Below are 17,817 nucleotides of genomic sequence, written 5' to 3' on the forward strand. Positions count from 1 at the left end.
TTATTCTAGCTAAGTTAATCATCCCCTGAAATTAAACTGATATTTAGCTGTAGAATTTTAAGCCATGAGAGATTCCGAACTTTGATGGGATAGTTAGAGATTCTCACAAATTACCTTTAATGGTTTATAATAAGGGTAGGGTAACGAAAAAAAAACTAATAAAAAAAGGAGAGTAAAAATATAACATTAAAAAATAAAAATAATATTCTACTAAGTAAAGATACGTGTCAGTGTTCACACAACGAAGTTCCTCAATCACCTCAATAGTTACTGTAAAATACATATGCAATGTTTTGGCTAGTCAAAGATTAGTCACGTACCTCGGGTGTGGGATATATATATATATATATATATATATATATATATATATATATATATATATATATATATATATATATATATATATATATATATATATATATATATATATATATATATATATATATATATATATATATATATATATATATATATATATATATATATATATATATATAAATAAAGCCCTCCCTCTAAAGTGTCTACAACAAAGACTGAACTTAAAAATAAAATTTCGCTGTTATGGATGTCTTCCTTTCAGTGCAGAATCATTTTTCCATTATTCCCGTAATTTTCGTATGTTTGTTTAAAAGTAGAAAAGAGAGGGAGGCTAGAGGATAGCTCCTTTCTGTAATTGATTTTGCTCCTTAGACTATTATTATCAGCTCTAATTGAATGTCATACGTAGTCAATGAACTCGAGACCTGCATAAAATTTTTTTAAACTTTTTAAGTCAAGTTAGCTTTTAAGCAAGCCTTTTCGGTTTGACGGCCAAAATGTTCTTGTCGTTTTATGATACTAACCCTTATTCTTTAGTTCCCATATGAACATATCCATAAAGCTGAAAACAGAAAAATAAAGACCAGTTAATCAATTTAGAAATTTCCACCCGGGAGGTGGGTTAAATTTACCGAATTTGTAATATGCCGTTAAAAATATTAGTAGCATGTACTTGAATTGACTCGGCTTCTGGACAGATCTACTGTGATCTTATCTGCAATTTATAATATTTCAAAATATCACCCAAAAATTCCAAAAATTTTGTTTTTCACTATTTCACCCATCTTAGATTTCCTTCTAGGAAAAGGTGCCTTAAATTGATTAATACAAGGGGGAAGTTGGGGAGTCCTCCGGAATTCTAGATGAAGTGCTTCTCCATCTTGTATCAATTATTTCCATGTCCAAACAGAAAGATCGATTTAGATAATGTCTCGTGGGATATGGAGTGTAAATTCTCTTGCAAACACGCCGCTAAACTAAAGGAAGAAGAATCATTAAATAACAAAAGAAGAATAATTGTCAGAATTTATGGTCGATCGGGATTACAAATTTTGTTTAGAATGGACACAGAGAAACAGAGAGCTACCTGTAAAGAATCTTGTGATTCAAAAATGTTCCTGTCTTTTACTAGCTTAAATTTCATAGAGAAGATCAAAACAGGTGGATCTTGACTTTTCGTTCTTTTATTGGCTTAAAATTCATATAGGGACACAGAAAAAACAATTAAGTTTTTAATGGTTTATTTTACTTTCCTACTTTTACCACAAGGAAAAATGTAATTGGCTTACTAAAATATGTCACAGATTTAATTTGATGAAATTAAAGTATACCTTTTACATTGGGAATACAGAAAGTAACCTCCATTTTCTCTTGGATGCTTTTGTCATTTTAAAAACAGATTATTTCTTTTTCCAGGCTAACACTGTTTTCTTGATACTGGCTTCTATAGTTGTATGTCGACATCGATTACTTGCCTCTAAATCAAAAGACCAACCGAGATCGTCGAACGCCGCGTAAGTACTATATCTCTTTTTATAGTTTTGTTCTTTTATCCTACTCATCTACCTTACTTCGATCTTTTATGCTTCTTTAAAGGCAAATTTAGACCTAACTTAAATTGGTTGAAGCTTGAAGGTGTACTCGCAATTAGATTTTAGTATTATCGAGATTTAGCTAGCGCTAATTTGAGCCAGTCAGATTTTTCATACAATTTTCTAATGGGCTGAAAAATTTTGATTGGTTATAATTAGGGCTAGCTAATTCTCGATGTTAGGAAAATCTCATCTATTGCCTTGCCTCCTAGATTAAACCCTGAAAAATAAAGGGACTACGTGTAAAAAAAAGTTTTGACTCGAAAGCCTTTCTTTCTATTAGCTTGAATTTTCACTCAGGAAAACCAGTCAGGTGAAACTTCATTTCGTTCTTTTTACTGACTTAAAAGTTCACATAGGAACATGGGAGAACCAATCAAGTTTTAAAAGGTGGGAATTCTCTAACCCCCCCCCCCTGATTCCTAATTTTTCCTGAATTTTCTATCTATTTTGCCTCTTCTCTGAAAAATGTTGCCCCACTCCCTCACGAACTTTTTTTTTACAGCTTATAAATATTGTGTGCATACTAAAGCCAGTTTTCTCAGTAACATGAGGTTAAGTTGACTTGCTGTTTTTGTCATATCTTTCTCATATTTTAGTACAGGGTTTACTATTCTTTCAGCACATCGGTGATATGCGACGATGTTGTATATTTTCACTATTTTCTAGTACGAGCAACTAAGTTGAAGTTCGCGGTATACCGATTAGTAGAGAAATGTTTAATGAGAAGGGGGGGTTTCCATTAAGAAGAGACACGCGATTCACGCGGTCATAATTTTTGGATTCTGTGATAAGATGGCCTCCATTGCATAAGGTAAAATAAAAGATAATGAGGAATGAATTGTACGGTTTGAAATGTACGCTGGAATTGAATTCTACTGGAATTTATCATGTTGAAATTATTCCGCTATTGTATTTGCAACACCAAACCCGGGGGGGGGGGAGAAGAGGTGTGGCACGAACACTTATGACAGGGATTACAAAAATCATAATAATTTTGCAGTTGTATGATTTGTTCATACAACGTAAGATTCGTTTTGAAAAATGCCAATAGCACGATATTGAATATCAAATACAGTAAAATTGATCATCTCTAGGGGGGTCGTGCCCCCTGCAGATAACCGTGGTTCTCTATGAAATTAAGTTATTTTGAGATGCAAAAATTATGTACAACCACGATAACTCTAGATTATCACGATAACCTAATAATGCAATTTAAAAACAAAAATAAGAAAACACAAATACCGACGATAATTATTAATGGTCATAGAGATAATATAATAGATGGCATTTTGGGCTGTATCTACGCTTGACTTGTATAGCCCAAATAATACTAATTTATTCTTACTCTTTAAAGCGCTTTAAAATTGAAAACTTGGATGGATTAACTTACAAAATGAAAAACGCTGAAATTCAACATACCTGTATTTCCAAACTTGCAGGGGGGGGGGGGTAATTGGGACCCTCCCCCTGCGATGGGTCTGAAGTAATCCTCTCCTATCAAGGGTGCACCCAGGATTTTTTATTGCGGGGTGGGGGGGGGGTGTAAAAACTTTTAAAAATACATCACAAAATTGTTTACATTCATTTTGCTTGTGTTTTAACGGCTCTGACATTTTTTTTTTGGGGGGGGGGCTACAACCCTGAACCTCCTCCCTTGTATACAGCCTTGACTCTTAGGCAAATTGGAAAATAGTGTTTCCAATTTTGATCCACCTCCCTGTAAGGGCACTCTGATACCCCCTCCCCCCTGGAATCGGGCGGGCTTGTACCTCTGTGTAAACTTTTTAGGAAATTCATGGAACTTTGAATAGGATGTATTGGTTTCTGGGATGGGGGTATCCCCTTTGCTCACTTTTGCCTTCTTCTTTTCTCCCCTTTCATATTAAAGGTATCAATTCATCAGTTTTCCTCATCTTGAAAGTGATCGTGATGAAATTCTCACTAGACAATAGGCCAGGTTGTTATTATTGAAAGCTCTTGTATATTGATTTTTCTTTCTTACTTTCGAAGATACACCACGGATTCTTAGAAAATATGTGCATTTAAAAGCGGTTTTTAGAAATTTATTCTATAGAATTCAAATCGGCTTTTCAAGGGTGCTTAGGATCTCTTTGACGCTTTTTAGACTTCCTATCATAAAACTTTACTTTCAACAATATCTTTTCAATGCGAAAAGTGAATGTTAACTATACACATGGTCTTTATGCTAATGGTAGAAAATACAAGCAAAATGATAGTTCAGGTGTAAAATAAAAGTAACCATAGGGTATCTAAACTAAGGTCTGAGCTCGAGAGAGGAGAAGAATGTAACGGGTTTTCTAGAGGGAGGCGCCAAATGTGGAAAAAAGCACAGTTATTGGCCTAGCTTTTCAAATTTTCACGGGGGTCAGTTCGACTGATTTTTGTAGATATGCATTCGTGTTCTCTCTGAAATAAGAGTTATATAGAATTTTTCCTGCATTTGTTTAATTTTTTAAATATGACTCACCTGTTTACTAAAAATCGAAAGTAAATATGATAAACAAAATCAACATAACAAAAAAACATATACCCCCAACAGAGAGCAAAGCTCGTAAAGTTGGGTTAAATTCATAATATGATGGTATATTATGTCTAATATATTGTTTTTAATTTAAATATTTTAAAATTTATAGAATAGAAAAGTATAATATCAAAAACAGCTGACTGGATATTAAATAACCACACCAAACCTGACGTGGACATAAAAAAAATTTAGGGAATTCCTTTTTTTGCCTTTCAAAGGGTAAAACCAACACCAAATAAAGAGCGCCCTTTTTCCGTAATCCAATCTCTTGCAGAAATGAAATAGTTTCGCTTACACCGTTAGAATAAATTAGGCAAAAGTTAGCAGATGGAACTAATGAATAAAGGGATTAGAAAGTAGGGTAATTTCAGGGTCTTGGAAAATCCCTTGATAGTCTCCTGTTGCTCCACTCCAAGATCCATTTGATTATTTCTAATCCTGTAAGGATTTAAGCCCTTTTCATAACCTCCTTTCCCTTCATAAATTTTCGAAATGCAGCAAAATATTTTTATTCGAAGAGTGCTGTCCATAACCAGAATATTCGGTTACAAGAAAATATATCTTTGGCACTTGTAGTTAGAACATAGAAAATGGTGGGAAAAAACTTGAATGTATGGCCTCGAACCCGAGACCATAATGATGATCGATGCATTTTGTATCAGGAATAATACGAATCAGTTTCTTAGATGCAGCCTTTCAATAAATAAAATTTAATTCGGAAAATCCGGCATCAATAATTTCGGAATTATAACCTCGGAATCGAGGCCGGGGAAAATTTTTTTGGACTAGGGGAAATATAAACCAGTTTCTATATGGCTGTTTCTGAGATAGAACTATTCAATAATGAAAATCTGCTATGGAAGATGTGGTAGCAGTAAAATTTGAACCCACGGCGTCGATCTAATGAAACGAACGAAAAGTTTTTCAGTCACAACGTTTTTTACTTGTAAATTCTCTGTTTCCATTTGGGAGATGGGAGAAACGACAAATTGTTTTTCGGGCTGTTTTTTTTTTTTTTTTTTTTTTTTTTAAATTAATAAGAAGCAATTATTGTAAGAATATGGTTTTCTTAGGCATAAGGAAAAACTGATATGACCAATCAATATAATTTACTTTGTTAGAGGGCTGGGATGTAAATCTAGCTTTTAGTGAAGATGCCAAATTATGCCTTTCAAATTGCCGTAACTGATGCAAAGTCACTGGATTGTAGAACCGTGGTCTGTGTGGTCTTGCACCTTGCCAGACTTGTTGAACTTTCTTGGTTCTACCTAAATAATTGGCTGTGTCCTTAACTCTACAGAATAGCCCGTTTGAAGGAAATCGTTTTTTTTCTTTTTTTTTTACAAGAAATACATCAAAGGTGTAAATGGAACTAACAAGACGCTTAGTTCGCAGAACGTATGATCGGTAAGACTCTTGATGACACTGTCATGGATTCAAGCGTCCTGAATCCTGATTGGTATTTTTCCTGTTTATTATTGATAATATGTTCTTTTGTTGGTAAAAGTTGCATTCTTGCATGAAATTTGATATTAGGCTGAAGTGCGCCTGCAGATGGATTAACAAATCGATTAATGGGCGGTGGAGAGGGATCATTATTTTCTGTTCGCTTAGGAGTTATAGTTTGTTTGCCCATAGTTATAGTTATACAGTTATACAGTTATAGTTATATAGTTATACAGTTGTAGTTACAGTTATAGTTATAGTTTGCCCAAGTTATAGTTTTGGTAAACCTGTCTTGTTCTGTCTCATGATTTCATGGTCGAGCCAAACGTTTATTATCCGATGCTCACAAGAGAGTGTACGTTACGGTTCTTTTATGAATGTCGCCCAATATGCTGTGCTGCCACTTATAAATAATAGAGCTATGTGCATTTGTTTACAGCATCCGCGTCAGGTTCTCCTCCAATCTTGAACTGAAGTGTCTGTTTTTTATCTAACAATCTGTCTTGGGAAGTTCCTGTTAGAAATTCTAAAGAATTTTTGATTGGGGAACCACTTTTCATGTGTCAAGAGGTTTTTGGTTGAATGATTCTGATAAAATTCATATACTTGAAACTCAATCTCTTCTAAGAAATGTTCCCAGATTAAGAACATTATTAAAAAAAAAAGAATTTAAAAATGGATTCCTTCGAAAGATATAACCTTCATATCTTGCAAATTTTTGAATTTAATTATTTCCTCTAAGCGGCTAAAAATGGAGCAGACAATGGATACCCCCTCTGGAGTAAAAAAAAACCCTAAAACTCGAAATTTTTCAATGATTGACAAGGGCGGATCTAGGATTTTTTTTTCGGGGGGGGGGGGGGTTACTAATTTTTGACTCAGTTTTCGACTAATTTTACTGATTTTTACCTAGGTTTTACTAATTTTCGACTCGGTAAAAAAAAAATGTTTTAGGGGGGGGGGTTCAAACCGGGTAACGCACCCCCCCCTGGATACGGCCTTGATGATTGAGACATATGAAATTTTCCTCACGGAAGCGCTTTTTTATATATTGCCGGTAAAATTTATACCCCTTCCTCGATAATATTCTGGGGGCATCAGTGTTTGCTAAGTGTTTACATCGTATCTTGCTATATCATTATCCGTAATTAAAATACGTCGCAAAATTCTGTGCATGGATGGTTATCAGCTAACTTTTTTTATTGGAGGGTAGGGCATCAATGCTGAAAGGGGATATTTTTGCTAAAATATCAAAAGATTTTCGTTATTTTTTATAGTAAGAACTATTAGATTAATCATTGGGCAGTCGCCCCTTCCAAATTTTGTGCGGGCATGTTCAAGCTACCTGTGATTTGTATGTGTATCACATTTGCATATCACATTACCTTTTTTAAGTTCCTTTTTTTTGTTTCAGGTCGTGGCTAAGGGGTGCGTTTATGTTAACGTTCTTAAGTGGTTCAACGTGGACTTTTGGATTATTGTTTTTATACGCGTCGAGAATAGTGGTTGCTTATTTATTTACGACTTGTATCATTCTTCAAGGATTATTTATTTACCTGTATTACTGCTTGCAAAATGAAAAGGTAAGTTTTTTTAGTTATTTAAAGGAAGTTTTGCATCTTTGCAAGATTGTGCTTAATTTTCAAAAAACTAAAAGGTTAAAATAATTATGTTTAATGTATTCTAAGGTATTTTGCCAAAAATTAAATAATTGTTCGTAACAATTGGTATTTTGCGTGATTCTTAGTTATTTTAATAAAATGAAAAGCTTAAGTTTTAGCAGCAAAAAGCAACAATTTGTTGTTGATGGAGTCAGGTTATTCGCTCAGTCTTTAATTATAAAATTATAAACAACGTGTTTTTTTTTCAAATAAGTGTAACGTTACAGTAACGTTAAAACATGGAACGAGCAGGAATTTCCCTAAGCAGCACAGCTGTCTTGCCTAAATCTAGTATCTACGCAAAAATTTGACTTTGAGTTAATGATGGACCGCAACGGTATATCGAGGATTTTTGTTCGAAGGGGGGGGTGTAATTTTTTTAAAGAACACATACAAAATTTATTTATATGTACTTTTGTTATGTTTATATGAGTCAATAAACATTTTGAGGAGGGAGGTTCAAACCCTGTAACCCCTTCCCCCTGGATACTGCTTTGATGGACCACCCCTAATCTTGACGTTACGGGTCCAATGGCAAAGTCGGATTTTTTGTATCTGCAAGACTCTGAGCAACGATCTATCTGCAATATCTAGTATCTACGACCTATTATGCGTTACCTTGAGTAATAAATGTCATTGGTTTTTTATAGCCAAAAAAGTATACGGACCATATACGGACAAGGACACGCTAGAATTCCAAACCTAGTATCTACGTCCAGCAGAAAACGGGGTGGGAGACAACGAGAAGAAGACGGACTTCAGAAAATGTTTTGAAGAAATCCCATATCTTTTATCTGTTTCACCGAATCCACAAAATAAAACACTATTTTGATATTATCTCGAAAACTAAAAAAATGTGGGTTCTAGGTTTCGGCAGTAGACTACCGTATTTATCTCATTAGAAAGTGGCCAGAATTTTTGGTTTATTTGAAAACGGAATAATATAAAAATAAATTTACCGAAAAAATATAAATTTTTTCTTGAATATAATTTTTGAATGGACTTACTCAAATTGGCCTATATACACTTATTTGAACTTTTTGATGAAACAAAATGCGTCAGTTTTTACTTCCAGGGGACAGACTGAAGAAAAGAGTCAGTTGATGCCAGTTTTTGGCATCAGTTTTTACTTCCAGGGGACAGACTGAAGAAAAGAGTCAGTTGAATGTTTTGACCACAGTTTATATAATTATCCAGTATGATCTTTCCCTATCTCACCCATTATAAAAACCCGGACCGAGGTGCGAGTGCTCCAGAGAACGTTTTTGCAGATATAAATATAAGCAGCATTCGATCTTTTCACGGGTAGACAAAGAATAATCACCTACGGAAAAAGTACTGACAAAACCACTTGGCCGGCTCAACCAATAAGTGGACAATAAGTGCAGAAATAAGTGGGAGGAGCTTTTTGTTCGCAACGAGAATGAAGAGCCAGAAATCATCTGCGGTAAACTTACTGGTATAATATATAAACTGTGGTTTTGACGCTGAAACCAAAATAAAAATATCCAGGCAGAATTGTCTAGATTGGCATCTAAAATCTTACCTGGAAAACTGGAGCTCAGTCGACTTTTTCTCAAAAATTGAGAGATTCAGTTACTAGGACAGAGGACAGCCGAGTATGCGAGAGGGGTACCGAAAAAGTAATAGCTAAAAGAAATAGGCTCATTTCAGAAAACATATAGGAGAAATCGTGAGGTTGTTGATGGGGGAGGGAGCCAATGTCTCAGCCTGGCTCCTCCCTCTGCAGACGTATCGGAGCTGGATATATTTTTTCTTTACTGAAAAATCCTTTTTCCTTAAACATGTTATTTAAATTGTCCTTAGAAGAACTTTGCGCAGAACTTATCACAGCTTCATTCGAAGGCAATTGGAATTTTCTTTCCGTATTGTGACCATTTTCAGTCCAAATTTCTTTCAGTATTTGACTGAAAAATGTCAAGGTTTAGAATTTATTCTTATAAACTTTTGACCTGTATTCTTTTTGTTTTCCAGTGCTGGAAATAACAAGCAAATGGAAATGCTTCTAGCAGAGCAGAAAATATTTAAGACTAATATAGTCTAGGAAAAATACCTTTTCCTTAAAGAATGCAGTCCACTAATTTCCGAACAAAATGGGAAAAAATTCGAACTCAGTTTTGAAGTTATATATATGTATATATATATATATATATATATATATATATATATATATATATATATATATTCTTAGGTTCGACCCCTCCCCCTCCCCCTTTTTGAAATTTTTACCGACTCGTAAAAATTTAATAAAACGCATATAAACAAATTTTGAGGCGTTTTTGTAAACCCACCCCATCATCCCCACGAAAATAGTGAACATACCCTTGTATATGATATATGCTCTTCATATCTGTTCTTGCAGGCAGTAAGCAGGAATTGATTTAGAGGAAAAGGCGGAAACTTAAAAAAAAAACAAAGACAGGCTGATTGATTGAAAAACGTAAGATAAGCTATTATAGGACCATACTATATACATGTATATTTATTTATTTATCTGTGTACATCCTTTTATATTTATTTATTTATCTGTATTTTTTTTTTTTTTTAACGACCCTATTTTTTTCTGAAGTCGGTATATTGCCGATATCTGGTGCAAATAAATGATCTAGATAGGTCACGATCTTTGAAAAATTCTTTTAGAGCCATAATTTTTGAAAAGTATTTTCCGTATGGATGACATCACAATTACTTGGAATAGTTATAATAAGTTGGTTTTTTTTTCTTAAAAGAAAAACTGTTTTTCCTTTCAACGAGTGAAGCTCGGTCCCCTGGTACTTTTTTAAAATGAGGATGCAAAAAAAGAAAGCGTTTTTCAAAATTTAAAGAGAGGAGGGAAGATTGTTTTCTCTTTTCGATTTTTTTCAATCAAAATACCAATGAAAATATAATTTTCAAAATTTAAGGTGCAATTGCCCCCATCCTCCAGCTTGCAATTGGCGCACCTGGGACCATCTCGATAATTCAGGTGGGGGGGGGGGGCTAGAAGCTCTCTTCATGTACCTAGCGCAGATGTAATTTGGATTGGATAGAAGAACCCTTCGGCAACTATAGTAAGTGACCGAGAACCTTCTACGAGTAAGGCTTTGTAAGAAAATCGTGATAATAAACAAATGCATGGATTATGTTTATTATTATGGATTATGTAGAATAAACAAACAAGAGTAGGTGCAATCAATGGTGGCAATAGAAAGGTGGGTGTAATTAACCGATTTTGTGCCCCCCCCCCCGCCACTTGAGGTCTACACTGTGTGCACTTCTGTTTACGTTTTACCCATAAGTAAATAAATATCAATGTTTTGCTATATTGATTAGTTTCTGTCTTGTTAAAAATAGAATTAATCCTCTTTAAACTAAAGTAGAGATTGCCGTTTGTCCCTGAAAATATCCCTAGGAAATAGGTTTTTATTAAAACACGGGGAATTCTCTTATTATTAGTCTATTGCTGCTAGGATAACAAAATTCTATTCCCCTAGGCCTTCCTTTCGATCGATTCTATATGAATACGGATTCCAGTGGCAATAAAGACAACAACTTTGGAAACTAAGGGATATTACAAAAATTCCAGGGACCTTAGTTTTCATTTTAGGAGTGAGAAAAATTCTTTGGAAATTGTAAGCTGCAAAGCGAATTTAAACCAATTTATCAGTTAAAGTTTCTTTTTTCTAAGTAAAATGATGAGTGCACCGCCTCCCCCCCCCAAGCATTTTCAATTTCAGCAGAAATATTACAAAATCGGCAGAAATCTTTCAAAACTCCTGATTTCTGCTGGAAATTTGGCAGAAATCAAGTAGCGATTCGGTAGCATCTACGAATTCCCCCCCCCAATGAAAAGAGGATTGGAACGCTCCTGCTTTGTGCTCAGGGCCTAGTGATCCTTTCATAATTTTCCATTGTGGACCCTACCGTTCCATATAAACCAAATAACTTAGAATAATACAGGTTTAATTAAACTGAAGTTGCACAAGTTAAAGTGATGTCCTCCCCGAATGCGCAGTGCTGGTGGCCAGCTTGCATTTATCTATGTATGTATTTCTTTATCATATAAAACATATGTTATTATGTATAAACCTATTACAAAACATTACTATGATTTTATAAAATATAATATTATCAAAATAAAATATTATATTAATAAAAGTATTTAATTAAGCTATTATTAAATAATAAGTTTGTGTTATAAAATTTCATATAATAAGTATCAATAATTTATTCTTCAAGGCCACACTTCTCCATGAAATGAGAAAAATAAGAACACAATTTTTAAAATTGTTTTCAATATGAAATTTTAGTCTGTCGATCAATGTTATTTAAGTGTATATAATATTATAATAAACTAAACAATAGTATGTACTATAAAATCAATATTAAAAAAATTAAACATGCTATTTTGTGAAAATGTAAAACAAACAAACAAAAGAAACATGTGAAACTGTTATTCTAAGTTGATGAGTTATTAGTTGTAGTAATAGTAATGTTAAGTTCTAGGAGCTTAATTTTTTTAATTTATACTGTGGACTTGATCCAGTTTAACATTGAACACTCCATGGCTTTCAGTTGTTGAAAATCATTATTTGTGAGTCGAAATACGAAATCATGGACGCTTTGTTGACGAGCAACTTTTTCATATAATGGAAACTATTCCATAACTTCAGTAGCTATTATTTTCAGATTTACTGGGTGGACTTGGTCCGTTTTAACCCTGAACCCTCCATGTCTTCTAATTGCTAAAAGGTATTATATCCGAGAAGGTAACATATAACATCACAGAACCCTTGTTGATCAGCTACTTCATTATTTCCCTTTGTCCAAGCACTAACATCCCTTTTAGAACTACTCTAAGTAATAACGACACTTATAAAATCTCTCTTCAGCACCTTAGAAAAGTTTTCTAAAAGGAGACGTATAACAATAAGTGTCTTTTCCAAAAGGACTAAATCCTATTTTCCCTAGTCCCTCCCCAACGTCTTACTTTTCTAATGACTTGAAGTTGGTACCTTGGAATTTAAACAGGAAGGGATGAGAACGAATAGTCCCTATGGGGAAACGAGGAAAGGGAATGAACTTGGGGGACATATCTTCAAGACAAAAAGTATGATGTTCATATATCGTTTCTTTGTCTCAGGTTCTTATGTAAAGATTGTAAACGGTTATTGCTTCTGTACTTTTCCTTGTATTAACTTATTGATCTGTTTATCTTTAGTCGTTTTATTATTTGTTGTTGTTCTTTTTATTTGTTTTATTAAGCAATTCACCACAAGGTTTTATCTTGTAACAAAAATTGCTATTTTCATTAAATATTGTATTAGTCAACGGTAAAAAAAAAATTTGCAATCATTTCTAAAAGTACCAAGGACATTAAAATAAAAATATTTTTTTGTCTTCTGGAACTATCTTAGGTGTATTCATATTTGAAAACCGCGATTTTCTAAGATATTTTTTTAGACTGTATCAAAATTGCAAATTTTCATTAGTGGTCGCCACAATTAACCGCGGAAATAAACAAGCATAACTAATTAGTTCAATTTGATAACAATTATCGTTCATAAAAATTCATAAATAATTTAATTATTTCCAAAGACAACCGCACCTTTAAAGAAGAGTTACATTTTTTTTTTAGCTATTTGGTGCAGTTTGTTTTTACCTTATTAGCTGATTTTTGTATCCATGTTTCTTTTATTTAAATATGTTGCCAGCTACTACCAAAACTGCATAACTGCGTATGGAGGTTTTTTTTTCATTAAAGATTCTATTTCTGATTTTTCCTGTTTTTTAAGCCATAAATAGCCATGTAAGCTTCCACTTGACCATTTCAAGCAATTAGATCTGATTTTCGCTGTCTTTGGTGCTTAAAGTTTTTATTTTGTTTATAGGTTCGTAAAGAGTATCGTCGTCTGCTTGGCCTAACACCTCTAGCAAACTGTATGAACCAAGGGGAGAACAATTCCAAACCTGTGCCAAACATTGGCCTTTATAATCAACAGAACACCAACACCATTACATCAACGACTGGGTTGACTGCACACAATACCGCACCTGTGGGTACCGAGTTAACACCAATTTCTACACCATACTCAACACCAGATTCTTCTGAGACGGATACTGACATCTATCAAAATGAATGTGAATTGTATCCCAATTGTAGAGGGTGCTCAGGTTGGTTTTCAATGCTTCGCATATGACTGTCAGCTCCGCTTTAAGGGTCTGGTGTTGGGTAAGGAACTAGGTCTAACTATAGTTCTAGATTATTTTCCTTCTTTTCAGGTTCTTAATTCAGTTGAATATTTAATCGCTGATCTTACATACTATACTTAGCAGTTGAAGCAGTTTCGAATGGTTTTCAAACGCTGCAAGATTTGAATTCCATCCCATATAAAATGTATTCCTGCTTGGAAAGGAAGGAATATTTTCATCCAGCCCCCTCCTCTCCTGTCTTCACCGCACAAGAAAGTCATGGGAAAGCTCTAGTACACTCCACACCAAAAACTAATTTGCCAATTGATTACACACTGTAGAAGCTGGATCTTATTATAGGTTCTCATATTGTCTTTGTATCACAGCGAAAACTTCAATTTGAAAAACGGAATTACAATAAGTAATTTCAGGTGTAATACATCATTTTTGAATAGTAATGATTGTATTCTTAGCATAAACTTGAAGCAATATTGAGTCATTTCTATTTAAATATTATTCACTAAGCTTTTTCGGGGATTTCTTTAATGATCATTAAATTTCTTTTATTATACGTACAACATGAACGCAAATTTAGTTTCGCCAACTCGATTCATACCAACCGAAAAAAAATGTCTTAATGTGGGCACAAATTTGGTTCGTATCTGAATTTCTCTCTTTTTTTTTCGCCGAATAACTTTAGCAGTTTTTACATATTAGTAAAAATGTATCCTTTTCCCTATTGTTTTCTTAATTCAGGCAATTTTTTTCGTTTTATGTCTTTATTAAAAAAGTACTTCTATAGAAAAAGTATGCATGAAATTACTAAAAGCTTCTGCTCAAGCATAAAAATATAGTTTTGCTACTGTTTTAAACACAATTTTCTCGGCTGATGAAACGAATCTCATACTCAGATTCAACGTTGAAGTCAACGAAAAGGTTACCCACATCGACAACTTTTCATCGGGCGAATCGAAATACGGTTGCCGAAGCGAAGTTCGGCTCCTATTAGATCCTAGACTTAGTACTAAAACTCAGGCAGCTTCTTTTTTCACGATATTCTAAAAGGACTTGTGCTAAAAAGGTCGTTTGAAGGTGCCTAAAAAATTAGGCAACTTCTTTTTTTTTCATAGAAAGAAGCCTTTTAGCCAGCCGACAAAGTTGTACTTGAAATTTAATAACAACTTTCTTGTTATGCTCTCGTAAAAATGTAACTTCGACGTTTGACGTCGTCGTTTTTGCTTGACGAAATTCACATCTTAGCCTTGTATTGTTAAAAGTTTGGAAAGTTGTATTTGATTTTTGCTCTAAAATTCGGTAGTATGATAGAATTCGGCAAAAAAAAGTGTAAAACTCAACTTTTTGTATTTTTGAAGTTTAGGTGTTATTTATGAATAAAAACCTTGATATTTAGACAATATTTTATTAGGAAAATTGATTTTATCACATTTTCGCGGTGACAGTTTCTATTTTATCACAGTACCAATTTAACGGAATCGACCAGTCGGAAATTCCCTGAAGTCTGCCTAGAAAATTTCTCTACCTAAAAACATAGGCATTTTATTTTGACACATGTTTTAAAGAAGATTACTAATAGTATATTTTTACTAGTGTTTAATTATAAAGCTGTTTTTAGTTTAAACCCAATTTTTCCAGATAGACGCTTGGACTTTTTTTTATTCTGATCCAAAATTGAGACGATCTTTTCAATTCTGATACAAACGGAATATTTTCTGATTTAAAGATTCTTGTTTTTATCTAATAGACGCTAAATCTGGCTAGCGAATTGGATTTCGTCTCCTTTCAGAATTCAGAATTCGATGCCGTGTTTGACTTCTGTTATAACTGAGCTTCATGGGCGATAGCGGTTAGCAAAACCTCTCGCTATTCTTTCTTTCTCCTCCTTTCGTTTCTCTTTTCTCTCTTCCTTTCCCTCCTTCATGTCCTCCTTTCTCTCCCGTCTTCCTCCTCCTTTTGCATTATCTTATTTCATCATCTGCGTAAGATATATTTTATTACTTTTGTGGGATCCCTTGCTGGACAATGAGCCCGCGCTATTCCTGTTAATCGGTCTACTTTGATTTTGCCTGTCGTTATGTACTTTTAATTCATTTTCTGATTATTCGATTTGTGGAGAACGCAATTCGAACTATGTATTTAATTTACGAAAAAAACGTAAAAACGCTTTGAAAGTTGCAAGCATGATGCTGAAAAGTCGCAACTTCCCCGAAGATAAGTTTCAGTACTTTTGCTGCAACGCATTAATGTAATGAAATAATCAGGAAGTCCGGCAAAAATTTCAAAAATTGTCATCGACTCCTTTCAGAACTCAGAACTCGGTATTTAATTTGAGCTTCGTCAAAACCAAGCTTAATAGTTGATTAATTATAGGGGCTGTAAAAACTATTCACTGCTAAATTATTGTAGAGCTAAGCATCCTCAGTTGGACATATTGACACAATTTTTTTGTGTGATTTAATGAATAATAAATAGTTTTATACGTTTATATACATTTTTATACTCGGTCATATTCTAATAATAAGAAATATTTTTAATGCTCTAATTGACCATACTGTAGTTCAGTATTAGCATTCAGTTGAATTAACGCTGGTTTTCACTTTTCTCACTTTCATCACTAACCAAAGAGTCACTAACCAAGAGCCCGGTGACAGTGAAAAAAAAAATCTTCAGTGTATAAAACATTGTGAGGAATGGAGAATAACTAGTGTGTCCACCTCCCCCACCCCAAGTTTTCTAGCTCTATTAATTTATATACAATCATTTATTTTTAAATTATATAATTTAATCACACTGTACCAAAGCTTTAAAGAACTTCGGGCCTTTTTCTAATTTCATCAAAGACTAATCTAGGGCTTCTTGCTGTTATCTCTTCCCCTCGTAGGCTAGTTAGTGGAACTCTTCTAGGGATTAAGTCTTTCTACATCTTTAGGACATATTCCAGCCGTAATTTCATGATGTCCATACTGAGTGGCCGAGAGCCTTATCCTTTACAGAAACTATTGTTTAATACCCCATCTCTTTCAAATTATCCCATAGTAAATCTTCTCGGAAAAGCCTAGCATGTTTCTTGAACTAGCGTTATGCAAAAGTCGACTTCAATTTAAACAGGGGGTTTACGGGGGGGAAGCATTCCTCCTCTCCAAGAATAATGTATATCCCGTTATTTTATTATAAACGTGCGCTTAAGCGCGGAGATTATTATTAAGTCAATTTACATTTTCTTTAAACTTAGTACTACTTTCTGTATCATTTTAAAGGAAAGACATTGGCATATTTAGGCCCAAAACAGCTCGATTGTATAAGGGATATTGGAGGATAATTCTGAGGGATACGGTATTAATGTTTGGTTGGGCATCAATGAAACTTTGGCTTCCCCATTGGTATTTTTCGTCCCTCTATCCTGTAATTAGGGCAAATGTCGACCTTCTGGGGGGTGCACGTTCCCATAAAGCCCCCCCTCCCAATAAATCCGCCTGTGGACGGGGAGAATCTTATTACTAATCTTAGGTTTTGGTTCCTTCCAACCGTTTTTGTGCAGGTATGGATGAGCAATGGGCTTGTAAAGATAAAAGTAATAAGAAAAAACAACCCCTATTTACGTTTAATGACCCTTGTCATTGCGTGAAAAACAATTTAATCGTTAATGTTCGTTAATCCTTAGCTTTTTTCAAAAGCACTGCGAACGAATAAATAAATAATTAAATGGAATAATTGAAATAGAACAATTAAATAAGAAAGGTCGTTCGGGCCTTTTCTTGGAGGAAATACAACTTTATATAATTACGGCGACTTTATATAATTCTAGATACGGTCTCAGATTGGATATAATTGTAATGGTGGTTACTATTATATTTTTGGAGGAAAATTGACTGGGGAATCAGATGGTAAAATTGAATCGGGAATCAGGGGGCCTATTTCTTTTCCATTTACCAAGGTTTTACTATCGTAATATTACCATATTATAATGTTTGTATCAATTTATCGTATTATTTTACCAAATTACCATATTATTACCAATTTTACTATAAGGCTTATTGTGAAG

General features: G+C 33.9%; 1 protein-coding gene across 3 annotated transcripts in view; it reads left to right on the plus strand.

Annotated features, from left to right (window-relative positions):
• Cirl (Calcium-independent receptor for alpha-latrotoxin) overlaps positions 1-17,817 on the plus strand; it is a 140,650-nt gene that overhangs the window by 109,420 nt on the left and 13,413 nt on the right. For 2 of the 3 annotated variants that reach the window (XM_089094366.1, XM_089094367.1), the window contains exons 11-13: positions 1,735-1,832; positions 7,319-7,487; positions 13,457-13,621. In XM_089094366.1, the coding sequence (XP_088950492.1) occupies positions 1,735-1,832; positions 7,319-7,487; positions 13,457-13,621 (432 nt within the window). Of the gene's footprint in view, positions 1-1,734; positions 1,833-7,318; positions 7,488-13,456; positions 13,740-17,817 lie in introns of all 3 variants that reach the window. The other variant, XM_089094368.1, reaches the window with a different exon arrangement.

This window comes from Artemia sp. Qi Xiang Cuo, chromosome 9, assembly GCF_049724085.1.
Source record: "Artemia sp. Qi Xiang Cuo chromosome 9, ASM4972408v1, whole genome shotgun sequence".
Lineage (NCBI taxonomy): Eukaryota > Metazoa > Arthropoda > Branchiopoda > Anostraca > Artemiidae > Artemia > Artemia sp. Qi Xiang Cuo.